A 26482-nucleotide genomic window follows, 5' to 3' on the forward strand; every position below is an offset into this window, starting at 1 on the left:
GAAAATGACTCTATTTATGAGGCTCCCCAGGTGCTATCATCGATGAATCCGATCATCAGATTATCAATGTTCCATCTAGTCAATGGCAAACATATCAGATCAGACATAGGTGAAGACAGAGCCCTGTGGCCCTCCACTAAACATGTTCTATCTAATGTGATACCAACCCATGAATCGGCTCCCTTGGAGCACAGGTCAGTCTATCCACCAATTACAACACTGCAGAATATTCGTTCCAATAACCATGATCGGTCTCTCTCCTTATGCAATTTCACAGGGATTCCATAAAAGATAAGGTCAGATGCCTCTCAGAGAGAACTTGTGCCCACAGTAACTCCCTGGTCTGCTGCCCCAGCACCTACAGCTTGGAAGGAAGTGGGCTGCATATGCAGGGACTGTTCTGAGGGGCCCTGCCGCTCCTCTCGGTGTTCAGGGGTCGTCCCTCAATGACCTACCTCTGATTCCTGCCTGGTGGCCATCTGCAACACACCCAGTGAAGTTGGCAGAATCCGCCATCCGTCCCAGTGGAAATCCATATTACCCCCGCCCCCGTACCCATGTACCCTCTCTTTTCCTTCTTAGAGCCATTCCTGAAAGATAGCCCTCAGCCGTCTGGCAATCTTAGCCAGGTGTTCTGCTAGAGCTGGGAGCAGAACTGCTGGGGGCAGGGGCGGGGGCGGTCTGGAGATCTGAGTGTGCTCAGAACTGCCGCCACCATCTTCCCCTCTCCCCTGCCCTCAAGGAGCTCGGGCCAACTTCTAGGCTGGGGAGCCTCGCCCATGTCAGAGGGGAAGCATGCCCAGCAGCATGGCTCAGAGCCTGGCTCTTTGGGCTCCCCTATACCCTCCAGAGGCCTCTACCATTGCCAGGGGCTGGGTAGGCTCTGGGCAGCCAGAATGAAGGGATCCCCTCCTCAAAGGGCTCATGGTTCAGGAGGCGGGGTCAGATGCAAACAAGTTGAACTTCAGGATCTAAAGAGGTGAGGACAAAAGCTGGAGCCCAAAGAGCAGGAATAGATAATGGCTCATTCTTCCTGAGAAGCCTGGACAGCTTCCCGGAGGAGGTGACAGTTGGGCTGGACCCTGAAGGATGAGCAGAAGCTCCCCAGTGGAAAAGAGAGGAAATGGAATTCCAGCACAGGGGAACTCTATGGGCAAGGGCCCAAAGGAGTGAGAGTGCATGCCTGGGGACAGATGACCAAGGCTGAGGGGCTGGATGTTGGTTGCACCATGAAGCGTAGCAAGAGAGGAAGATGCCAGATAGCATAAGGCAAAATGCAAAGAGGTCTCGGACCCTGTTGAGGACTCTGCCCAGTATTCCTCAATCCCGCCTCCCACTGTAACTGTCTTCTATTGGTTCCACGCAAGTGCATCGAGCTCCCCCTGCTCACTCAGGCACGTCGCTGGCACTAGGAGTTAAAGCTAGGCAGCCCTCTGTGCTGGAGGGAATGGAGGGGGCAGACCTGTGAGCCCTCGGGGCCAACAGTGAGTGGCAGAAGCTCTGGCTGGGTAGCACCAGCTAGAGGGGTAAGGGAAGCCTTCGAGAAGGTGGTGATCCTATGAGCAGTGACTCTGAGGACACAAAGGAGTCAAAAAGGTGTCCCAGGGGAAGGGAGTACCAAGTGGAGAAGCCTGGACACCAGAGAGAGGGAGAATCTGTGGCAGTGGGAGTGTGGTTACAGCGAGACCAGAAGGCAGGCTGTGTCTGACTTTAAGTGATGGGAAGCCACTAGAGGCTATTAGGGCATGACACAGTCTGGTGTGCTCCTGGACTGACTCTCAGGTTACTGATGGTGAAGGTGGACGCAGGGTGGAGGGTGGCGGGGTGGGAGGGGGAGCCAGGATATGGGAGGCAGAGGAGCAGAGTGAGGGTCTTGGATTTTGCTGGTGACAGGCATGGAAGCAATGTCGAGAAGAGGGGCTAGGGAACCAAACTTGGTGACAGGTGGTGGGCCAGGGCAAGAGGGGTCTCCAAGCTCCACGCATGTCCCTGGTGCAGGAGACCAACAGCCAGAAGGGTCACCCACGGCCAAGCACCATGGTCAAGGCAGGTGGAGAACAGGGCTCCCAGAGCTCTGTGTGGGGCTTGGTGAGCATGTGTTGCAGGAAAGGCCCCATCCGGGATGTCCAGACATGCCCAATCCCTTCTTCCCACCTCCCTCCACTCTTGCCTCTCTCCCATCCCACTCCCTGGGAAGGAGGCCTCCCTGTTGCTTAGCAACTAGCTGGAGCCTAGGAGAAAGGAAGTGGAAATAGCTGGAGGTGCCCCCCTCTGTCCAGATAGGTCCTGTCGGTGCACATGAGTGTGCTTGCACGGGTGCGTGTGCATACGCTACTCTGAGCCCTAGTGTGAAGCCAGGGCCGCCTACCTTCCGGGCTGGGCTGACTCCCACATCAGTCTGAGCCTGCAGGAGGATGCGGCTGTCATAGAAGCTCATGTCAGTGACATTTTGGTCACATCTGCAGGAGCAGTGTTTCCAGAGCAAAGGAGGGGACAGACCTGCGGGCTTCCCTCTGGATCTGGCCCACACCCGGAAAGTTGGCTTTGGAGAAGTTGGCCAGATCGGCTGGAAACGGCATAGGTGGTGGGACTGCAGTCAACTGAGTCCCCCTGCCTCCTGCAGGCTTGCCGTGGGGCCCTGCAGCCTGTGACCCCCGGGTGTGAGGAGGTTTAACTGAGACTGAAGGGAAAACAAAACTAACAGATTTCACCTGGGGCACCCGGCTGGCTCAGCTGGAAGAGGACGAAACTCTTAATCTCGGGGGGGTCGTGAGTTTGAGCCCCACCTCGGGTGTAGATTACTTAAATAAATAAACTGGAAAAAAAAAAAAGACAACTAATAAATTTTCCCAGAGACCGATGTGGTTGCCTGGGGCAAGTTACAAGCAGGTGTGCAAGCAGGGACCCAGGAACTGGTACAAGGAAGAATGCTTTGCCTGGGTGGTTACTAGGTCCCTGGAGAGGACTATCCCAAGCTCGAGGCCCTTGGAGGCCTTCTGGTCCAGCATCCACCCACTTTGCAGATGGGAAAGCCTGGTGTCCAATCCCCACCCCCCTCTGCCAATGCCCTGAGGTGTGACCCAAAGGTGCTAACCTGATGTCCACCCCGGCCTTCTGCAGCATGAGGGGAAGCGGATTAGAGCCATGAGTGGGCCTTTAAATCTCCAGGATTAACCCGCGCGCACAGGAGCTTAGCAGGTGGCCGAGAAGTGACCACCGCCTGGTGTCTGTGTCTGTCTCGCAGGGCCGAGGCCAGCTGCCATGTCCTCCACGGTCAACAACGGGGCGGCCAGCATGCCCTCCCCACCGGACGCGGCGAACGGCTTCCCGCAGCCCGGCGCCTCCTCGGGGGCCTGGCCGCGGACGGAGGAGGAGTTGCGCGCCGCCGAGCCCGGCCTGGTGAAGCGCGCGCACCGCGAGATCCTGGACCACGAGCGCAAGCGGCGCGTGGAGCTCAAGTGCATGGAGCTGCAGGAGATGATGGAGGAGCAAGGGTGAGCGGGCTGGGGGCGGGGCCGGGGCCGGGGCCGGGGGCGGGGGGAGCGGGGCGGGGCGGGGTCGGCCGGGGCGGGGCCGGCCGGGGCGGGGCGGGGCGGGAGGGGATCGAAACCCTGCAGTCAGGCCGGATGGGGTGGGGCCCTTGCCAGGTCAGGGGAACTGCATTAGTTTATTAGTTCATTCAACCAATAAGCTGTCTTGAACGCCTGCTCTAGGGCGAGCTCTGAACTAGGCTCAGATTCACTGACGCCAGGGAGACCCAGTCCATGTCTTCCCGAAACATCCAGTCCCAGGGAGGAATGGGGAGGGGGGGAGCGGAGAGAAGTAAGGAAACATCCATGACAAGTCAAGGTCTCAGTTTGCGCCTCTCTAAAACGGCTCTATCAGAGAGATCATGTATTAATAAAAATAATTTTTTTAAAATTTTATACTTAAAATGGCTCTATCGAGCTTCCCGGACTCTGGCAAGCAGGTGCGGCAGCCAGGCACGAGAGCACAGTGGGCCCTGACTGGGGGTGGGGGTAGGGGTCCCGCGGAGGCTGGCTGTGGTTTCAGCAGAGGAGTCCCGGCCAGCAGCCACATCTGGAAGCTTCCGTTTTATCTGTGCAGTTCAGAACCAGTCACAGAGACACGCAAGGGTGCCAGTCACTGCTCTGGGTAATGTTGGGCCCCAGAGCCAGACTGGAGTCACTTCCTCAAAGACCATCCCTCAGCCCCCCCCCACCCCCTTCCCATTTCAGAAGAGAAACAAGCATGTTTACAACCAGCTCCACCATAAAACAGATTAGAATCATGGTTCTGGGACGGGACAGGAGAGGGCCAAGTGCTTCAGGAGCTCAGAGGAGAGACTGAGAAAAGATGTTTGAATGGGCCTTGAAGGATGAGTAGGAGTTTGTCAGAGCTTGTGCATTGATCTTTTTAGGGACTTGCCTCGAAAGTCCAGTGGAGACAGGACAGGCCTAGCACATGGAGCTGGAGGCAAAGAAACAGAACAAAGCTGTTCCCTTTTGTGCAGCTCCAAGAAAGCCGGTGGCCCCAACGTTCCATTTTGCATCCGCCCTGAGTATTTTGAAGCTAGTGAACTGGCTGCGAAGGGAGTCAAAGCGGGGAGCAGGGCTCACCCATCAGACTTGCACTGTCTGTGAGCTGAGAAATCAGATATGCCCAGTGCATTGGGGCCCCAAAGCCACATGGGGGCAGACGCCTGTGTCCCCAAAGTGCTTCCAAACCACTTCTTTGTCCATTCCAGGCCTCCTGCTCCCCAAGAGGCAGCCAAGACATGGCTCGCCATCACCAGAGAGCCCAGCAAGACACTGAGGCTCGGAGACAGTCATTGGCTGCAGGCAGAGCCAAGGCTGGGCCTGGATCCAGGGTCCTCAGGGCGTAGCGGCCAAGTAGGGCCCCTGGGGCACGTAGACTTGGTTTTCATCTCCAGCTGGGGACCAGGTGGGGATGGGGAGGGTCCCTGCAGAGAGCGATAAAAGGATGGAAGGCAGCTGAGGGAGGAAGGTGAGGAGGCTTCCAGCTGGCAATGAAACCATGTTTGATGAGCCGTGGATATGGACAGAAGAAATGAGATCCATTTTGCCCCATCCTCTCAGGGAACTCCGAAGGTGCCCTCTCATGGCCCCCGTCCCCTCCTCAAGCCTCCTCCCTCTGGCTGAATCCCCTTCTCCCCCAGCCCCTCACTGCACACAAGAGGGTCATTCTCAGATTCGGACAGCCTCAGGCAGAAGGGGACGGCACTGGCCATGTCTTCGACGCCGGTCCCCTGGCATCGAGGACCCACGCCTCTCTGGGAGGCAGCCACTAGGTCTCCAGTCAGGCCCTTTCCCCCACCCAAGCCCTTAGACAGGAGTCCCCCGGAAAGCTAGCTCTCAAGTCACCAGCCCCCCACTCCTACCCCTTAGCAGCAGTCTGCTCAGCGGAGGGCACAGCCGCTCTGGAACCCCACAATCCAGGCGTGAGCAAGCCACAACTCCTGGCCTGGGAAATAGGGAGTCGTTCAGAGAGTCCTGTGAGTTAAAGATGTTTGGGGCTCCCCCACCTCCGGCCAGTCCCTGGAAGGTGCTCCACCAGCACTGGGCACCCTCGCTCTGTCATGACATCCGGTCATTAATATCCATTTCCACAAACACTGGTTCATTCGAGCTTATTTACCAGGTTCTCAGGCATTTGACAAATATTCCCACTAGTCACAGGAACACACATTCTTTGGCCCCATTAAAAAGCAATCCCTTCCCTAATACTGATGGATGGCCGGCTAATTCACTGGTGATTGATGCTGTCTGGGAGTCGCCTTCCCGGCAGCCTCCGAGGGCGGCCTGTAGTCACCGGAAGGCTAGGGCCGGAGCCCCAGGCCTGTGTGGTGTGCTGCTCCCACCTCAGCCCCAACTGCCCGCCACACACACACCCACCTATGCCCCTTCCTTTGAGGACTCCCGAGGTGCACGGAGCATGGCTCTGCCCCTGGGGCTTGGAGCCTGGAAGCCTCCCTTTTCCCTATTCTGTTTCCTCATCCGTCAAATGGGAAGAGGAAGGCCACCCACTGCCTCAGAGCTGCAGGGAAGATCATAGTGGCCGAGAAAGCGACACTGTAAGAACGTCCAGGTCTGGGCAGAGACAGGCAGAATGACACATTTTGTACTCTGGGGTCCTCCTTGAAAATGCAGTGTCTCCTTACCACACTCCAACCTCAGAGGGCGGTCAAGGGAGCAACAACGAATTTGGCCTGTCCCTCCCTTGTGGTCCCTAGAGTGGAGGGGAGACAAGAGAACCTGAGGGCTGGAGCAAGGGGGTGGGGACACTGAGACGGGTGTCGCCGTCCTCCCTGTCCCCAGTTCCCTGGCCAAGCCTTTGACTTTTAGTCTGAGACTTTGGTATGGCAGCTGGACCCCCTGCATGGCCTTAAGTTGGCAGGTGCCGCTGCCTCCACAAGGAGCGGACAGTTTGGGCACCAGCTTCCTATCTTGGCCCTTGCCTCGACGAGAACACGGAGAAGAGGCCTAGGTGATTCCCAACCTGGGATGATGCTGACCTGGCAGGGGTGTGGTATGGAAAAAGGCAGGGGGCCTAGGACCATGAGACCCTCTGTCCCTCCTGCTCTGAGACAAATAGTCCTTGGTCATTACTATTTATTGAGCAGCTACTATGTGCCACCCACTGCACAAAGTGCTTTGTAAGCATCATTTCCTGCAGTCCTTGCGACAGCCATGAAAGACAAGTTACTATCCCATTTCACAGATGTAGAGGCTGAGGCTAAGAGAGGTGTATGGACTCGTCCAAGGTCACAGAGCTAGGAAGTGGGGGTTGCCAGGACTCAAAAATAGGACGGCCTGGCTCTCGGCCTCTTCCCTTAATCACTGTCCAACGTGGCCCCAGCTGAGGGTTGACCTCAAGAGGCTTGAAGGAGCAGGAGACTTGGAGGTAGTGGTTGTACCTGAGACCTCCTTGCCCAGCCCCAGGTCCCCAGCTTCTCCCAGCAAGATGTCCCGAGACATAGAGGGGTCCTCCCCATGCCTCCACGTCGATTCAGCCCAGCCCTTCCGGCCTCCCAATGACACGTGCTGGAGTCTGTCAGCTTGCCTTGGACCTACCAGCTATGAGCTCAGCCCTCAGTCCCTGCATGTGTCTGGCTCCACATATCAATGAAACCCTGACTTCTACTCCTACCGCCCAGCCTCCACAGATCCCAGGAGTCTGGGGAACTTGACCCTGGCCTGAAGCTCATCCCATTCAACTGAGGATCTGGCCCAGCCTCGTTCTTGGACCATCTTCTCCCCAACCCCTCCGGGCTCAGGGCCCTGTGCCTAACGGCCCAGCCAGCCTGTCTCTCCCTCCCAGAGCCCTGTGATTCAGGGGCTGGGCAGTACCGAAGGGCCACTACTATTTGTCTCTATGCCGGTGCCAATGACAAGCTGGTTTCCCGAGGAGGAGGTGGGGTGGGGGGAGCTCCTCCGTGCCTCCACTGCTCAGAACGTGCCACCACTCCTTCTTCCTGGGCACCAGGACAGCCCAGGTGAGCACTGCCCAACAAGCAAGGCCAAGGCACCTCCAGCCAAACGCAGTTCTGAGGCTAACAGGGACTGGGGGGGACATGGATGAGCTAAGACCCAGGCTTGGAAGAGAGGGGCCCCTGCCCCGGGGAGGCAGGACTTAATCCTCCCGATGGTGGGCCACATCACAGGTGCTTGAACCTGCAGAGGGACAGACCTCACCTGGGGTCAGGGGATATGTGGCTAAGAAACAACTTATGCTTCTCATGCAGCCCCTGACATCCCCAGTCGGTCCCCAGACCCCAGTCATCCTGCGTCCTTGATGGATAGTTGTCCGCTTCTCCCCTGCGTCCTCATGGCCACTCTCTCACTCCGACTGCACAGACCCCTGCAGTAGCCCAGGGCCAGCCTCCCGGCCTCCAGATCCCGCCCCTCCAGCCACGCAGCCACCGGAGGTGGATGTCCAAAAGGAACATCCAACCTGCAAACGGTTCGATGCCTCTCCATCACCAGCCACTCGTTTGTCTAAAAAAAAAATGTGGACCCCACGTTTGGCAGACAAGGTGTCTGATGCTGGGGACATGATGGCAATCCAGACAGACAAGGCCCCTGCCCTCAGGGATCTCCCAGGCCTGCTCAGGATACAGAGGAGTCAGTCACAGGTAGACCAGCTTGTGAGCCACCTGCCGGCCCCTGGAGGTACAGGTTGCTATGGAAACGCAAACGTGGGCACCTAACCTGGCGGTGGGGGTGTCCGTCCTGCTGTAAACATCCCATGAGTCACGCCTTTGTGCTTAGCCATGACTATTTCCACGGGGTAAACCTGCAAGTTAATTTTGAGTCAAAAGATGTGCTCATTTTTTAAGGCTTTTGCAAGGACTTGCCAAATTGCTCTCCAAAAAGGGCTGGGCCAATCCCAAATGCCTGTTGGAGAAGGGGAGGGAAGGTGGGAGGAGATGAGGAGGGAGGACAGCCGTGGGGTCCCTGAAGGACAACAACCTGCCATTTTCATGGAGAAGCTCCATGCGGAGGCCTGGGTCTGCTGTGTGGACAGAGAGGATGGTGAACGGAGGAGAGACAAGAAGGGACCCCGTGTGTATTTTGCCACCGTATTTTCCATCTGGGATAATGGCCTGCAGCCCAGGAAGTGGGGGTGAGGCGCTTAAGACCCTGAGATTCATTTAGCTACAGATGCCTGCTATGTGCCAGGCACAGGGCAAGGGGCTGGGTGAGCTAGGATTCCCCCCACAACCCTGTCCCGGGGCAGTGCGGACACATGCTGGAAGGCGACATTCCAGAGGAGCTGAGAAGCCCTCCAGAGGCTGTCACAGGGGTGCAGGGAGAGAGGGTCGTGATGGACTCCGGGGCATGGAAGCAAGGATGGTCCTTCTGGACTTTGGACCCTAGCCTGAGCCCGGGCTTATGTGGGTAGGGGGAAGGGAACAGCGAAGTCAGGGCATTCATTCAAGACCAGACTTCCCCCACCTCCCGCGCCAGACGAGGAAGCCATGGGTCTAGCACTGGGATCTGGGACAAGCCACTAGGCAGCCTTGCTCATGCAGAGGTCGGGATGATCTTGAGGCCTTCCCAAGGCCATTGTGAGGATCAGATGTCCTTGAGGCCAGAAAAGCAGACAAGGCCTGGATCTTCATTTCTCCCTTAATATGTCTCCAGAGAGCGCCTGTAGTCTGGCTGTGGGAGTGCGGTCTGCCGTGGGAGTGGAGGAGGACAGGGAGGAAGGGCATGGCCTCCGCTGAACCTCCTCCCCACCTCTACAGCGGCTCCTTTAGTTCATTTGGTTGTTCGGATAGTCGTTGCTTGTCTGTTTGGCTGGTGGGTTGTCTGGTGTGGTGCCAGATGTGTAGGGCTTGAGCGTCCCCAGCGCCGAAACCCTTGCTTGGTGGTGGGACCTCGGACAGGTCCTTGCAAGCTGGAAGGTACACCGGTGATGGGGGAGGGGGGGCGGCAGGCAGGGAGGGAAGGAAAGCCAAGAAAGCAGCCCTCACCGTCCCTGTGCCCCTACAGGTACTCAGAGGAGGAGACCCGGCAGAAGGTCAGGACTTTCCGGCAGATGCTGATGGAGAAGGAGGGAATGCTCACCAGGGAAGACCGACCTGGGGGCCACATGTGAGTGCTCCCCTGCCTAGGAGCGGGGCAAGGGAGGATGTGAGTTCAGGCAGCAGTGGGGTGCCGGAAGGGCCTTTCCAAGCTCCCTCTGGGGGCTGGGAGGGGAGTGCAATGTGGAGGAGAGGGCGTGCAATCCATCTACTGGAAGCTCCCGTCTGGCCCGGGCACAAATCAGGGGCCACTGGGACCCCGGCATCCCCCAGAGCTCCCCTGACGCTCTGGGTTCTATCTATGGCTCAGCAGTGAGAGAAGCAGCCCAGAGCCCAACTTGGGGATCCTGGGCTATAAATCAGGGAAACCTAGAAATATTCTGACCCTGGGGGTGGCTGCTGGTTGACAGTGTGGCCCCAGGCCAGTCTGTCTTCCGCAACTATTACCACCTATAAAATGGGCCCCAGAGTAAACATGGCTTCTGGAAAGTAGGAACGAACCCACCAAATGCCATTACTCGTGTGGCCTAAGTTCGTGGGTAACGAGAGCAAGGTCTCTGCTGGGGTCCCCTCTGGCACCTGTCAAGGGCCAGGAGGAGAGTACAGTGCTCCCCTGGGCATCAGACAGAGAAGTGATGGGGAAGCAGGTTTGTCTCATGTCAGAGAACTGGGAACCACTTGAAGCCAGACGAGAATGCATCAGGCTGCTGTAGGAGGATGGAGGGGGCCTGTCCCTGTGTCCAGGCCGGGGGGCGGGGGTCAGGGAATGGCTGCCCGAGCCCCATGTCCGGCAGGCAGTGGGCACAGAGGGAGCATCATGGAATCCACGCAGCGGACCTTCCCCTTGCTAAGCCTGGGAGCCCCCACCGGGACTCAGGCGAGGTAAACACTCCTGGCATTTCCTCTGGGGTGGGACTAACTTGGGGAGCAGGCATCTTGCTGAGGCCCTAAATCCCTGTCACCTTATGTCACACCAATGAAAAGGACAGCAGCACCTTCTGAGAGATTTTCCCGTTGCTGCTGTCGTAAGGACGGACGGCATTGCGGGTGTAGACGGACCTGGGTGGGCAGCAGGGAAGCCCTTTCTTCTTCCTTCTGGCAGCTGAGGGCTCCAGGGGTGGGGGCGGGTAGTGTCACCTTACCTCACCTAAACCTCACCTCTCCAGCTCGGGGATGGGTAGGAGCAAACATGGCCAGAGCAGCCGCAGGCTCGTGAGGGGCTCGTGAGGGGCTCGTGAGGGGCTCATCGGGGGCTCGTGGGTGATCTGGGGGAGCCAGGCTCAGAGGCAATGAGGTCCCTCTCCAGCCACCCTGAACTCACAGCACCCTCGGCCACTCCTGTGCCCTCCCTTCGGTAATGCCCTCCCAGCCCCCCCACCCCAGGAGCGGGGCCAGGCCTCTCTCCCCTTCTCAGAGCTCCCGACAACCAGATCCTCCTCCAAACCAAGAGGTCCTGGCTTTCTGACCTGTGCCCCCTCAAATCAGCCCAGAGCTTTTCTGGAAGGTCATGCTTTTCCACACGTGTGGACTCTCCTGCCACTTTCCCCGGCCCTTCCAGCAACAAGCCTGCCCTTCTCCCCTCTCCTGGGCTCCTTCCTTTTAATGAAATTCCCAGCCTTCCTCAACTCCGCTTCCTCCTCCGGCCACCACCCTACCTTGTTTTCTCCTTTCTCAACTGGATTTCCGTAGAGCATGTGGCACACATTGCCTCCGATTCCTTAGGCCACGGGAGCCATGGTGGGTTTCTGCCCTAACACTGTGACCTGCTTGCCCCGTGGCCTCCAGAGCCCTACTCCTCGTGGCCTGTGCCTCTCTACAGGCCTGGCCTCTCTCTGGCAGGTACCACCCCTGGGCTTCCCCTTCTGGAAGCCTCCTTTTCCCTTGGCTTCCAGGATGCATTTCTGTGTTCCCCCTCCTCCCCCAGGGGCTCTCTCTGTCTCTCCTGCTGCTGCCCTCATCCCAGATGTTGGACCCTTCCCTCCACTCCCTGGCGGGGGACCTCATCTCTGTGCCAGCTAGGACTGCCTCCTATGAGCGGGTGACTCCCCAGTCTTCTCCAGTCGTCTTGATCTCGTCTTCCTTTGGATGAAGGAATGATGCATTTGAAAACAGGGGATGTCCTGGGAAATCCACCAGAGTGTCCGTCATCAGCAGAAATGTCCTTGAGGGTCTGTGCTGCGAGCCTCCCCCTGTGCTGGGGCTAGGAGTAGGGAGGAAGCAGGGGCAGGTGAGGCCGCCCCCACCCTCTGCAGCCTGTTTCGGGAATTAAAGTATATAATAAATATATTTTATTTTATAAAATAAAATACTGCTAATTACCAGGAATTAGCAGTAACTCCTGACCAGAAGAGACAACAGCGTGGCCACTTGTACCCCTTAGCCCTCAGGCCTGTGTGCGCTCAGTGGAGGAAGAGAGAGGCGGGCTAGGGTGGTCAGTCGGGAAGGGTCCCTTGGAAGGGGCAGTGTCCAGAAGACTCGGGGGTCAGGGAGGACTCCTGTTCTGGAGGCAGAAGAGAATGTAGCCTTGGCTGGGTCCTGGGACCCACTCCTGGGTTCGAAGATATTGAAGACAAGATCTTTTTTTTTTTTTTTAAGATTTTATTTATTTATTTGACAGACAGAGATCACAAGTAGGCAGAGAGAGCGGGGGTGGGGTGGGGGAAGCAGGCTCCCCACTGAGCAGAGAGCCCTATGCGGGGCTCGATCCCAGCATCCTGGGATCGTGACCTGAGCTGAAGGCAGAGGCCCTAACCCACTGAGCCACCCAGGCGCCCCGAAGATGAGATCTTTATAGGTTTGTTTACTGCTATCTCCTTGGGGCCTAGAACAGTGCAGCCTGCCTGATTCCCCCCCCCCCCGAAGTCTGTTTCCTCCTCCACATGGGAAAAGAGACAGGACCAGAGGCTTCTCCTAGCTCGGGCAGACCCAACAGTGTGAAAATAGCATTCTGATGACTACAGCAAGCCAAGGAGTCTGATGGCTGACTGGAATCCTTGCAGGCTGGATGGGGTGGGGGGGTTGGCTAGCTGTTTGCCGTGCTGAACCCAAGGCCCAAGGCAGAGAGGTGACAGGGAGCTGGTGACAGATTGGTCCTGTGCCTTCCTGCGGAGCTGGCCTCTGAGCAGGCCTCACTTCCTACCTCAGAGTCTGGGGTAGTGGAGGGAGAGTGTGGGCTCTGGCACCAGACACCTCACCTGTGTAACCTCTAAGCTCAGTGTGAACCCCCTGGGCCCTGGATCCCAGCTCAGCCACATCCCAGCTGTGTGACATGGGCAGGTCTTGACTTCTCTGGGCCTTCACTTCTTTATTTTTTTTAAAGATTTTATTTATTTGTTTGACAGAGATCACAAATAGGCAGAGAGGCAGGCAGAGAGAGAGGGGGAAGCAGGCTCCCTGCTCAGCTCAGAGCCCAACACGAGGCTCGATCCCAGGACCCTGGGATCATGATCTGAGCCGAAGGCAGAGGCCTTAACCCACTGAGCCACCCAGGCGTCCCAACTTCTTTATTTACACAGTGGACCACCCAGCTGTCCCTGTGCTCATGCCTCTGGCTTCCTGCCCCTGGGACCCCAGCCCCTCATACACCAGCCTTTTGAGACCTGGAGAAATCACATGGCCTCTTAGAGTGAGGTGACAAAGCCCGGGCCAGCAGAAGGGTCACCACACTGGGAGGAAGTGGGGAAGGACATCTGATTTTCACCCATTATGGCACCTCCAACTCAATAAAAGAGTCTCAAAGGGGCCGAGTCACTCCTAAAACTTTCTGTCCCCAGGGATCTCTTTTCCTTAAGTTAATGGGCTGGTCTGAGTGACAGTCTCTTGAGACAGGCCCCCTTGGGTCTAGTCTCCACACTGGATACGGGACATCCATTCCACAGATGACGGGAGCCAGTGGAAGGTTTCTGGGAGGTGTGATGTGGTCAGACTGGTATCTGGGGGCTTTCTTCTTGGGAAGAGGAATCAGAAGGGGGACACGGCAGGGAGATCATGGGGCAGCTGGCACGCTAATCGGGAAGCAAGTGAGAGCGAGGAAGTCCCAGAGACACTGAGAGAGGACACGCCTTTATCCTTGGAAACTGGTCTACGTAGGGAGCCTGTTTTGCTGCAGAAACCCTCTGTAGCTCCCCCTTCCCCATCCACACAGCCAAGGCTGGACTCGGGAGGCCCAGCACTAGAGGCTGTCTGCACTCTCAGCCCAGCCTGGTGCCCTACTCCAGCCTCACACAGCAGCAGCCCGACCTGCTGACAGATCACAGGTCCCTCCTGCACGCCCTCCCGTCCAAGACTTTGCTCATACTGGCCCCTTCTGCCCTTGGTTCACATTCACCCCATCGTCCAGGCCTGCATCTAACGACCACTTTCCTAATATTCTCAGGATAAAAGTAAAAACTTCTCCTCCTTGGAATCCACACAATGCTTTCTTACTTCTAGTGCTATCAGTTCTTCTAGTGGCTATCAGTCCGTCTTTATTTTTCTCTCCCTCGCTCTGATAGACAACCTTTAAGAATAATTGCTTTCATAGTTATGTAACAGGACAAAATGCTTGGGAGAGAGAGGGTTTATGGAAAACAATATTCATAAGCTACTCCCTCACACAGTGAGCAAATTCCAATGTTTTGGGCTTGTGTTTTTTTTTTTTTCTGTGCATCTAATTTTCTGCATCCAGCCACATCTCTGGGCCTCATTATTTTATCCATAAAATGGGAATATTAAGGATGGTACCTATGTCACAGACTTACTCTGTGCGTTAAATGACTAAATGAGATAAACACATGTCAGGTGCTTGGACTAGTCCCTAACACCTGCATTAGTATTATAAACTGTTAGTGACAGGTTAGTCAGTAATTGTGGTATTAGCCATACGCCCCGGGATGCTGTGAGGAGCCAGAGGAGAGGCCCCAGGCCTAACTCATCCCTGTTCCTGCCGCTGCTCCCTCCCTGCCCACCCGCCTTCCCCCTGCCCAGGCCCCAGGCAGGTCTGGCTTGCTGGCTGCTTCGAGAATGAGCAGAGAGGGCAGACCCTTTGCTTGAAGTCCTCCCCTCCTCTGTCTGGACTCATTCATCTGTCAGCTGGCCACTCTGCTCCTGGCTAATGGCAAACGGAACCACTCCATCAGAGAAATGGCTGGCATGAGAAGGACATGTGATGGGCAGTCTTTACCCAGGCAGGGCCTTGCCCAGGGCGGCCAGTCCAACAGGTGTCCTATGCGATGTGGAACCCCCATCCATGCTTGGTCCCTCTGCAGGAGACCCCTGACCGTGTGGCTGGCTCTGGCCTGCTCTGTGGGGCTTGGTCTCTTCCGTCAAGAGGGAGGAAGGCCTCCTCTGCCTAGTCCACAGATGTGGTGAGGCTTTGGCTAGCTAACAAACACAAGGTTAAGAGCAAAAAGTGTTGAACCAGTCTGGAATTTGGTGCATACGCCTATAACCATGTCTCTAAAGCAGAGAGGCGGTGGCTGAGCTAACTTCTGCAGCAGAGGCCAGCCGGGAAAGTCAAGGTCTGTCTGTCTGCACGTGAATTCTCAGAGCCGACTGCCTAAGTGAACTTACGTTCTCTACTTAAAGGTTCCAAAACTGAGGGGATGTTCCTTTCCTTCTCTGGGCCTCAGTTGATTCATCTGTAAAGCGGGAGGGGAGTGCGATTTCTCTCAACCAGGTAGTGGCTCGGATTGGGATTTGTGGACCGTGGGGAGTCAAGGAAATGTTAGAGAACATCATTGTTAGTGACATTATCATCCAGGAGAGGCAGGCTAGGAGAATCCAGGGTCCTAGCCTTGGGAGAGCCTACAAAACAGATGTCCTGATACCAGCTGCACAAAGTCAGCAAGAGAGGCCATGGCCTAGGCCCATTTATTTATACCCCTGGAATATGCAGGGCAAGTCTTACCAGAAGGTTCTGAGACCTTGCGCCTCTCTCCCTGAGCCTGCTACACATGCTCTACGCTTGTCTTTCAAGGCTCCCAGCAGACAAGACCCCAAGTAAACCTCTCAAAAAGGACCAGAGAGTGAGAAAGGCCTCATGAGAGGACCCCAGGGAGGGAGGAGGCAGAAGCTCTATCCCTAGGCCAGAGGAAGAAAGATGTCTGTAGGGATGCAGGCAGCAGAGCAGGAGGGCACAGCTCGGGGAAGGAGGAGTTTGGATGTTACAGGCAGCAAAGGATCCCTGCAGAAGGCAGTACCCAAACAGAGCTATTCTATTTTGTAAATAACCTTCATCACTTTTGTGTCCAGATAAACGGAGGCTCCCTCCACCCATCAGCTCACCCACACGATGTTTGGGCTGCCCTTAAGTTTTGCTAAAGACTGTGTTTTATGTGTCAGGCATCTGTGTGGCTGAGGGCTGTGTGGGGGTGACAGGGCTGGGGATGGCAGGGGGCTGGACAGGCCGAGGAGCTGGAGATTTTAGGAACAGGAAGGAGGAGGCCGCTGGTTTCAGGGTGAGCAATGTGGGGAAAAGCAGAGAGATTTGAATGGAGGGATGTGGGGACATATGGCTCTGTGGGGATAGGGAGAGTGACATGAACCCCTCCTCTACCACCCCAGAAAAATCTCCCATCCTACCTATGCCCTCAGGTTGCCCAGACCAGGTTTGTATTTAGGAATCAAATGGCATTCTTGGGCGCCTGGGTGGCTCAGTGGGTTAAAGCCTCTGCCTTCAGCTCAGGTCATGGTCCCAGGGTCCTGGAATTGAGTCCCGCATCGGGCTCTCTGCTCTGTGGGGAGTCTGCTTCCTCCTCTCTCTCTCTGCCTGCCTCTCTGCCTACTTGTGATCTCTCTCTCTCTCAAATAAATAAAGAAATTCTTTAAAAAAAGAAATCAAATGGCATTCTTGATATTGGCCCCAAGGCTAGCTACCTCTGTCGGATTTGGGTTACCTTCTTTTGGGGGGGAGGTGTTTGTTTGTTGTTTGTTTTTAAAGAGAGAGAGCGGGAGAAAGGACAGATGGAGAGGGAGAGAGAGAAAATCTCAAGCAGGCTCCATGCCCAGCACAAAGCCTGACCCGGGGCTCGATCTCACCACCCCAAGGTCATGACCTGAGCCGAAATCAAGAGTCATACGCTTAACCAACTGAGCCACCCAGCCCCCACCCCACCCCACACCCCGCCCAGTTCTTTTTTTTTTTTTTTTTTAATACAAAATCAGTTCTTTAAAGAGCAGATTCATGGATGCTCTCCTGGACGTGTGTCCCTAGAAATTCTTCCATCTCAACGCTGTGGTCCGCCTCCCTTGCTCTGTCTTCCTTTCTTGTGTCACGACCCTGGAAGAGGAGGTGCCTTAGTGTCTAACAGAGGTCCCTCCGTCTATCAGTGGTGACCATGCATGGGGCAACTGTCGTGGGCCGGGCCTTTTGCTCGTGTCAGGACCTTCCAGACAGAATCTCACTTCATCCTCTCTCCTTAGCGGGGAATATTCTTTTCCTGCTTGTGGAGCTACAAGGAAGTAGAGACTCAATGAGCATGGCCATGCCTGGTTGGAGAGCTGTCTGTGAATCCGAAAGCTCATGTCATATCCCTAAAGCTCTGACCCGCGGCCCTGCCCTCCTCTGGCCAGGGAAAGTGTGAGCCTGGTAAAGGGCACACAGGAGTGAGGGTAGGGGATGAGATGAACCAGGGATGAGCCTCCATCCTGGAGGGTCACTGTCTGAACCACCCTGGAAGGAAGGATGGCAGGTGGGGAGGCCCCCCCACCCTTGGAGCCCTTGCCCCGGAGGTGGGCCTTTGGAGGGCCCCTTCCGGGCCTGTTCAATAAAAAAATGAGCTTGTACAGTACTGGTTAGCACAGCGAATTCTCCCAGCAGCCTGGTAACAGAGTCATCGCAGTCATCCTGGAGAAGAGGCTCCGAGAGGGGGCAGGACAGGTACCAAGTCACACAGGGACTCGCCCCCCCCCACGGGCAAGGAGGGCTCCCGTGCACCTCCCAAGCTCATGCTTTCGCGGGGAGCCCCCCTGCCTTTAGGAAGCAAGTATCCCCGAGCCAGGTGCCCCCAGAGAGCAAACATCTGTGGCAGAGGGGGCTGGGGGCCCTGGAGCCGGCAGCAGGGACAGGCCGCGGCGGTCCCTGGGAGGGCTCCGCAAGATGGATGGGAAGCCTCGGAGGCGGCGAAGGCCTGGGGCCCGCGCTGCCGCCGCCCGACAGTGATGGATGACAGCCGGGCTGCGGGAGAAGAGCAGCCTGGCCTCGAGAGGCCGCGGAGACGAGGGCGAGGACAGGCCGTGAATATTTCAGAGCGGCAGCCGGGTCTGGGGCCAGGGTGTTGGGGGTGGGTGGAGGGAGAGGCGGGGCGGGGTGGCGGGGGGGGGGGGGTGGGGGGGGGGGGGGTGGGAGAGGGAAGGGACTTGGCCGGGGAGCCCGGATTAAGGAAAGGCTGACGCCAGAGAGGGGGAGTTAGAAGATGGGAAGGGGCTCTGTGGGCGCTCACGAGGGGGAGGGGAGCTGCGGAGGGGGGAGGGGGCAGAGCTAGGGGCAGGGGGCCAAGGGTAGGACAGTGGGGCTCAGGGGCAGGGGTCGGTGAAAGGGGCTCGGTGTGTGAAAGGTGGGCGGGGGAGAGGAGCACCGGGGATGGGACTGAGGGGCTGGGCGAGGGGAGGGCCTCGCTGAGACGGAGAGCCAGAAGGGGTGAGGACGACGTGAGGCGGGAGGGCACCGCTGAGGCGGGGGCTGCCCTGGAGGCAGCCCTTTGGGTCACCCAGATCCCCGCCTGACCCTCTAGGGGTCGGGGCCGCACCCGCCGACCTGGCGGGGGACCGGGTCCCGGGGCGCTGCGTGGGGGGAAAGGGGTAGGCGGAAGGCCCGGCCCCCAAACGCGGGTGGTGAGCGTCCCTGTCGCCTGCAGCGTGGCGGAGACCCCGCGGCTGCTCGAGGGCGCGGAGCCGGGCCTGGAGTACGCGCCCTTGGACGAGGACGACGGCCCGGTGGACTGCGACTGCCCGGCCGCCTGCTACCGCGGGCACCGGGGGTACAGGTCAGCGCCCCCCGCGGGAGGGGGCGGCGGGGGTGGGGCCTGGGGCCGCCCCTCCTCCCTTACCGCTCCTCTCCCTCTTCCCCAGAACCAAGCACTGGTCCAGCAGCTCCGCGTCGCCCCCTCCCAAGAAGAAGAAGAAAAAGAAAGGCGGCCACCGGCGAAGCCGGTGAGAGCGCCGCGGGGCGGGGGCGGGAGGGGCGGTGGTTCCCGGGGCGCCCACCCCTCTGTGGGCAGGAGACCCGACGCTGCATTTGGGAGCCCCGACCCTTGTGGAGCTCCTCTGCCTTTACTGAATCCCGCCCCCTTACGAGCCCCTCACTGGTGGGGCCCCACCCCTCCACCTAGCCCCCTCCCCTCACCGAGTCCCCTCATTGGCACTCACCAACCACCCCCCCAACTGGACACAGTGACCCCTGGATGACAGTCCATCTGCTCGTGCTTTCCCTTCCTCCCTCCACCAGCCGTCCTGAACTCCCTTCCCCCACCAAGTGTGAGTGGCCTGGGGAGGAAGGGTCAGCTGGGTCACATCTGTGGTTCCCCCTCTGTATGTCCTCCTCACCTGCCCCTAATGAGACCCTGGCAAACGTCTGGAGCCCCAACTGTCTGTCTGTCCTTTTCTCTCCCTGACCCTCAGCAAAAAGAGGAGACTGGACTCTGAGTGCAGGTCAGTGATAAAGGCCCGCAGGGGCTGGGGGCAGGGGTGGGGATGTCTGGGTGGGCAAGACTCCAAGGCCATCCCCCAGAGACAGGAGGCTGCCAGAGCAGGGCTTGGACCCTGGAAACCGCCCATGCGCCAGCATTCCCCCCCCCCACCGGAGGCCAGAAATCCCACCACTGGAGCCTCTGACACTTGGGTGCGAAAAACAGCCCTCGCTTACGATGCCAAGGAGGCTGAAGGGTGGCTAGGGGACACCACAGGCAGTTCTGTCACCCACCCTTAGGGACCCTGATGACCCTCGGGGCCCCAGTTCATTTTGTACAACAGGCAGCTGGCTTCAGCTAGATGCCCCAGGCGCCCTGACTTCCCAGCCACGCCCAGCCACCCCCGCCCCTCCCCTCCCACGCAGCATTTCACTAGAGCAGCCCCCCTCCTTGTGTTCGCAGCTGTGGCAGCTCCTCACCCCTGCGCAAGAAGAAGAAAAGCGTGAAGAAGCACCGCAGAGACAGGTACCTTCCCTCCCCCAGGGCCTCCTCTCCCCTCTGCCAGCCCAGGGCTGTGGCTGTGCAGATTTGTGTCCCCGGGCCACCCCAGACAAGCTCAAGAGAACTCTTCTGTGGCCCTCCAGGTCTGATTCCGGGTCCCGGAGGAAGAGGCGACACAGGTAAGTGATGCCCGGCTGAGGATGTGGACAGAGGCTAGTGCCACCCTGCAGGGACCGAAGCCCAGGGGACTTAATGATGGGAGGAGGGTGGGGAGGGTCTTCCCCTGCTCCGTCCTCCCCCCTCCTGGGACTGCTTCCCAGGGCCAAGCAGGGGAAGGGGAGGGGGAGGAGGGTGGAGGCCAACTGTTTGCAACACTTGCTGGTCCCAGGAGTCAGCCTTGACTCGGGGGCCCTAAGAATTTCCAGACAACACAGCAGGTCCGTTATCCAAGGGGTGTGTCCATAGAGGTGTCAGGAAGGGAGAAGCATCAGGATCCCGGATTTGCAGGGAAAGGGCACCCGCACAGAAGGAAAGCTCAGTGGGTAGGAGATCGGTAGGCAGGCTGTGGCTAGCCGGTGTGTGGGAGACAGGTGCCAGCCCCCCAAAAGGCCTGACTGCCAAGCCAAGGAGGTGGCCTCCTAACAGACAGGGCTGGGAGCCAGCATGGGGCTCTGAGCAGGACGGTGACTCCTTCGGGATGGACTGGGGGAGGGGATGAAAGTCAAGAGCCCTTGGGGGTGGGGGAGTAGAACACTCAGCATGGAGGAAAGCAAGATGTAGGGCCATCACATCCCCAGGGCCGACATGGGAGACAGAGCCCCTCCCAGTGGCCCTGAAGAGGGTCAGTGACCCCAGCCTCGGTCCTGCAGTGGGACTTTGGCCATGGCCACTTGCCAGGTGGGGGAGCAGCCTAAATAAATGTCTAATCCTGACCCTCCGGTTTCCTGTTTCCCATTTCCCCCTTCCTTCCCTTCCTCTCCTCCCCTCTTCCTGGGAGCCACTGTCGACTCCCCCCCCCACTGCCCCCTAGTGGTCACCATGTGCCTGCACAGATCCTCTGGCCAGCTCCCATGGGTCCTGGGAAGCACCTAGAGGTTCCTAGGGCTAGACCAGCTCCAGATGGGGAGAATGAGGCCCAAAGCAGGCAGCATGAGTTCTGGAACTGACATCTTTGGCCTCCAGGGCCTGCCCCTGCCCGCTCAGCTCCTGTGAAAAACATATTCTGTTGTTTCTTAGCACCCCTGGGTATTCAGTCAGAAGGCATCTGTTCAGGGCTAAAAGGACCCAGCTGGAATCTGGTGGCATCAAGGAGGGTGGAGCTGAGGGCCCACAGGGACCAGGGGTGGAGTGAGACCTCAGACACCTACTAGGAAGCTTTTCAATCCTTTTGTCAAAAATAGAAGGAGAAGGACTGTAGGGCCTCCCCCCAGAGAGCTGGATGGGATGGGACAGTATGGGACAGGATTGAGTGGGATGGGAAGCTTTGGGGGCAACCCTTGATGAGAATCCAGAGGACCCAAATGTCAGGGAGATCATGCCCAAGGGAGATTACTTCTTTCCTAAACCCCTGGAGAGCTGGCCCAGAGCTGAGCCAGTCTGAGGGGCCAGAGAGGCAAGAAAGTCTGGGCTCTGCCCTAGGGAGCCCTGTCTGAAGGGACCTGGGGCCCAGGAGACACAAACGAGGTGTGGATGACTTATAGAGGGGCCTGTCCTGAGACAGATTCCAGAAGGAAAGGACAAGTCAGCCTTCTTTCTGGGATGGTGGACCTATCACTCGTGGCACCCCCAGGAGGAGCCCCAGCTGGGGTTCAGACAGGCAGTGGTTGTAGGCCAGGGCCTACAGGAGAAGGAAGGAAGGAGGCCTGGATGAGTGAAAGGAACCAAAGCAGTGGGGTGGGATAAGCAAGTCCAGGCCAGCAGGGCTGAGAGCGGGGGCTCAGGTCCTGGACAGGAACAAATATCAGATCCACACCAAGGCACAGTCCTCCTCCTGCTCCCCACTGCTAGGCTCAGGCTGAGCAGTCACGTTGCCTCTGCTTCCTGCAGATCTCGAAGCCCCAAGAGCAAAAGAAAAGAGAAGAACAAAGAGAGGAAGAGGTGAGAACCGTTCCCTGTTCTCTAGCTCCTCCCCCTTCCCCCTTCTAGAATCACAGAATTGGGTCCTTGTAGTTCATTTGGTCCCCGCTGCCCAGATGGAAAATTTCAGACCCAGAGAGGAAGCCAAGAGCCCCTGCGAATCAGCGACAGGCTGGGAAGTGGAACCCAGGCCTCCTGCCTCCCAGTCCAGGGGTCTTTCAAGCTCCGCCCTTGTTACACCCCACATCCCTCCACCCTAGTCACAAGAGCACCGGTTGAGGGGTCAGTGAGGTCTTGGGGACCTGGGCTGTCTAGACAAAAAGGCGCCTTTTCCTAATTCCCACAAACGACCCATCTGGACTAGGGGGCTATCTCTGTAGGAGACTAAAGGGGGTGGGGTCCCCCTTGGGGAGGTCGGGCAGAACTTAGGTACTGGCTGGTTTCTCTCCCAGGCCACACGGGGAGTCCCCAGGTCGGAGGTCCAATCGCCACAGCAGCGGCAGCTCCCAGAGCCCCTCCCTCTCCTCCCGTTACAGCGATTCCAGATCGCCCAGCAGGTAGGTCCTGGGCCCCTGGGAGGAGTTCCAGAGGTGGTTCAGCTGCCTTCCTCGCAGACTGAACACTCCGTTGGGCTGGAGAGGGGGCTGGGGAAGAGGATGGTGGACGGAACAGCAGGGGGGGTGTCCTACCAGGAGTGAGCAGGTGCCCACTCACCTGGCAGTGAACGGGCAAGGCCTGCCCAGAGATGCCCCAGACCCTGAACTGGAAATCGAGGCCGCGTGCAGGCTAGGGCCTTGTTCGCTAAATGCAAGGGAGAGAGCAGGTGAGGGGCTGCCCTTCGTGCAGGGGCAGCGGTTCCACTTGCAGAGGGGGCGTCCCACGCCGGCTCCCCGCGTTTCCCCTCCTCCCCAAGGCTGAGCCCCAAGCACCGAGATGACGGGCGGAAGACAGGCAGCCAGCGGTCGAGCGGGAGCCGGTCGCCCTCCCCGTCTGGCGGCAGCGGATGGGGGTCGCCCCAGCAGAACGGCGGCAGCAGACAGCGGAGCGGAGCGCACGGGGGCCGCCCCGGCTCGGCGCACAGCCCGCCAGATGTACGTACGCTTCGCTTTGCAGAGGGTTCCCGCGCCGTGCGGGCTGCGCCGCGCCGGGGGAAGGGGGGGGGCGGCCCCGCCGGGTCCCGCGCGGTGAGCGTGTAACCGGGGAGGAAGGCGCCGCGTCCCCCTCCTGGCCCGGGGACGGCCTGGAATGCTTGGTGGTTGCGCCCACCCGGCCCGAGTGTCCGGGGAGGGGTCCTGCAGGCTTGGGCCACCCTTGAGCGTGGCAAACGGACGGCCAGAGGGGGCTTGACCACTGGGGCTCTCTGCCGGCTGGGAACACAGCTGAGAAGAACCCAGGGTCTCCTGCCTCCCTCCCCGACAGACATATTGGGGTGGGAGGGGCGTGGACGATGCTAGGGGTCGCAGTCAGGAACCGGATTCAAGAGACAGGATCTCCCCTGGGCATCACTGAGGCCCTGAGTCTCCCTCTCCCCACCAAGCCCTCTCCCCTTCTCTGAGCACCCTCCCTCCCTCAACCCCCTCACAGCCTCACTCCTCCTCCCTCAGAGCCCTCCCCCTTCTCCGTCCCTGAGTCGCCGCTGAGCTGCATTTCTAAAGTCCCTGCTGCAAGGAGAGTCTGTCCTTTTCCCAGGGACTGCCCACGCGCAGCCAGATGTCTCAACCCTGCAGGTTCCCATGTTCCCATGTCCCATCCTTCCTAAAGCACCTGCCAATGTACCCATTGCTTCCTCAGAGACGCCGCACCAACACCACTCAAAAACCGTCCCTACCCATCCTGCGGGAGGGGCACAGGGTCCTTGGGACCTACAAGCAGGTGTGGTGAAGGTAGGGGCTGGTAGAACAGACAGGCTTCTTGGGCTTTCTCAGGTGGATGGGCTGGGCTGGGGTGGGGGGTGAGGCTCTCCCGAGCCCCCAGGGAGGCCCACATCCCCTTCTGTCTATCGATCCTGGAGTTCCTGGAGTTCGGGATAGAGCCCCCTTAGGGAGAAGGGGCTGCAGTACTGGCCGCGCGGGCGTGGCTCGGGGTGGGCACGGGGGACTTGGGGTAAGCAGGCCTGCAGGTTCCCCCCCACCAGATCCAAACTGCCCCAGAGGCCTCAGCAGGGAGGGTGGGGCTGCCCCTCCCCAGACCTCAGGTCTCAGCAGCAAACATGTCCGTGTTGGTCAGTTTCATTTTGATTTTTGGCTGTTTCCTTCACTCCCTTTCTTTTCTCAAACACCCTTACTCCCAAGGCCTTAGGGCGGAAAACCAAAGGCAGCTGACAAAAGGCTCTTGGTCTCAAGGTTAAATTTGAAGGACTTTACCTGTTTTGAGACTGCCCCACTTGAACAGGGTGCCAGGCTCCTGAGCTCCTAGGGACCTGGCTGGACCACATAGGGAAGATCACATCCCTGTCCCAGGATCTGCCTTGGAGGTAGGAGAGGACACACAGAGGTAGCTGAACACCAGGACAGGGACTGGTGCCACAGGCCCCAGAGATAATGACTCCATCTGGGAAAATCCAGGAGAGGGTGTACCTAGGCCCCCAGCACTAAGGGCACAGAGCCAGAGCCCCAAACAGCTTCTCATGAGAGCTTGCCATCCTCCTGGAAAAGCACAGAAGGCAGCCAGGGCCAATAGAGGGCTCATCCCACTTCTGGTACCGTCCTTCCCTAAGCAGTGGGCCACCACGAACCCTGGGTTTGTACAGACAGAACAGGCTTAGTCTCCGTAGACCCCAGGAGAGAGCAGTCAAGGAAGACGGCCTCTAGCCTTGGGGAAGATTCCGTCTCAACAGCACCCAAATCCTGACTCCCCTCCCAGAGTGGGATTCCATTTTGGCACTGCCCTGGGACTTTCCTGGGAGGCAGCACATTTTTACCCCGTTCATGAAGCATGCTCCCCAAATCCTCTCCCTGCCCTTGGGCCCTGCGAGATCTGGGACCTCAGGACATCCAGGCCTCTCACCTGCACCTCCTGGGAGGTGAGATGGGGGCGGGGGTGGTGGGGGATCATAGACTTAGCCATTCACCAAAAACGTCTTTGGGGACAAGTACGTGGGGGGAGCGGGGGTATTCTTGGATGCTACCTAAAAAAAAAAAAAAAAAAAAAAAAAGGGAAGGAAAAAAAAAAAAAAAAAAAGAAAGAAAGAAAGAAAAGCTCACCATTTTTAACCCCGTCTATGTTTTTGCTTGTTTTTTTAGCCTCCCATTTGAACCGTGGTAATACTGTGATTCCATTTCTTGTTTAGTTGGCAAGGGAAGTGGGTGGGGAAGTTTGTGTAACTTTTCCTGTTATTTTGTTTTTATTTGTATTTTCTTTCTTTTCGTTTCCTTTGGTAATGTACAGAAATGCAAACTATCTCTCTGGTTTGGTTTGGTTTTGTTTTCCTATCTTCTATGTTGTTCTAGAATTTCGCTTTTGTGCGTGTCACTGTGGGAGCCTCTCCTAATGCAGAGATGGGTTTTGAGTCTCAAGCGAACATTAATCGTATACATATCTCTATATCCTTATTCTTTTTTCCTTTGTAACCAGAATTTAAAAGGGAAGATAACTTAAAAAGTGACTCCCAGGCCAACAGTTCCTGGCAAATCTGCAGCAGCTGTCCATGCTCTCCTCCCGACCCCAGGGCATAGGTTGGAACTGCCTCAGCTTTTAAATGAACAGAAGGGGCCCAGACCATCCCACCATGTCCCTGTCTAGAAGGAACCTTGGAGGGAAGCTGGGAGACCCAGGGAGGAAGAGAGCCTTGTCCCCGGTCACCCGGGGAGCATCCCAGGGCAGTGAGCCCCTGCTTCCATCTAGTATAAGATGGCTGGGCATGACAAGGCCAGGCTGCTGAGCACCTTCTGTGCCAGGCCTCAGATCCTAGATGAGGGAGCTGTACACCCCCGAGAGAGTTTAGTTCAGGTGAAGGCTTCAAAGCCAGACCCTCCCAGGTAAGAGAACAAGTCCGTCCTCGTCTTGAGACTGAGGCCAGTGGGGTGCTGGCTCCTAGCATATTTCTGTATTGTTCTATCTCAGGCCAAGGAGAAACCCCCAAAGGGATTTCTGGGTTCTGCTATTCACTGCTCCCTGGAGCTCAGAGAGGTCAAGTGGCCAGCTCAGGTCACACAGCTTTTTAGAGGTAGACCCAAAAGGAGACTCCAGCCCTCTTACCTCAAGACCACCAGCCACGGCCAAGACATGGAGAGAGTGGTCAATGGAAAGCACACTCTGGGAACCCTAAGTAAGGAGAGGAGGATTCGGGAGGTGGATGCTGGTTGTCTCGGCTCCTGCCTTCCCCTGGGGAACCCTCCCAGATGCCGATGGCACACGCCCAGCTCTCAGCTCCCTGGCACTGGGGCCTGCCCACATGGAGACCAGGTTATAGGTGGGCCCAGCATTCAGCAAGCCCAGCTCTATATGAGAACTGCTTCAGCCAGTTGGGGAACCCTGTGACTTCCCAGTTTAGGCACACATGGGGACAGAAATAGTGAGGCAGAGAGGAAAGGGGGCTGCTTGAGGTCACACAGTTTGGGGCAAAGAAGTGAGATGCTGAGCCCAAGTCCCAGAAAAAGCGTGCAGGGTTTAAGGACTTAGAAGTAGGGCCTCTGCCTTGGCTCCACCTGTCCCTGGCATTGGAAGCGTCAAAGGGAAGCCTCACTATTCAGTGAAGGGGGCAGAGAAGGTTCCTGAGCAAGGCCCTTAGAGGCTCTCTCTGGCCTCTACC

The 26482-nt window shown here is 57.9% G+C and overlaps 1 protein-coding gene across 1 annotated transcript in view; it reads left to right on the forward strand.

Annotated features, from left to right (window-relative positions):
• Positions 1-26482, forward strand: part of SRRM3 (serine/arginine repetitive matrix 3) — a 53891-nt gene that overhangs the window by 16987 nt on the left and 10422 nt on the right. Inside the window, exons 2-11 of the mRNA XM_032872465.1 lie at positions 3245-3494; positions 9519-9620; positions 18385-18513; positions 18599-18679; positions 19148-19177; positions 19618-19680; positions 19800-19835; positions 21703-21753; positions 22185-22289; positions 22646-22823. Coding sequence (XP_032728356.1) covers positions 3262-3494; positions 9519-9620; positions 18385-18513; positions 18599-18679; positions 19148-19177; positions 19618-19680; positions 19800-19835; positions 21703-21753; positions 22185-22289; positions 22646-22823 — 1008 coding nt within the window. The 5' untranslated portion in view covers positions 3245-3261. The remainder of the gene's footprint in view (positions 1-3244; positions 3495-9518; positions 9621-18384; positions 18514-18598; positions 18680-19147; positions 19178-19617; positions 19681-19799; positions 19836-21702; positions 21754-22184; positions 22290-22645; positions 22824-26482) is intronic.

Source organism: Lontra canadensis, unplaced genomic scaffold (genome assembly GCF_010015895.1).
Source record: "Lontra canadensis isolate GAN:19392208 unplaced genomic scaffold, GSC_riverotter_1.0 scaffold45, whole genome shotgun sequence".
In the NCBI taxonomy this organism is placed as follows: domain Eukaryota; kingdom Metazoa; phylum Chordata; class Mammalia; order Carnivora; family Mustelidae; genus Lontra; species Lontra canadensis.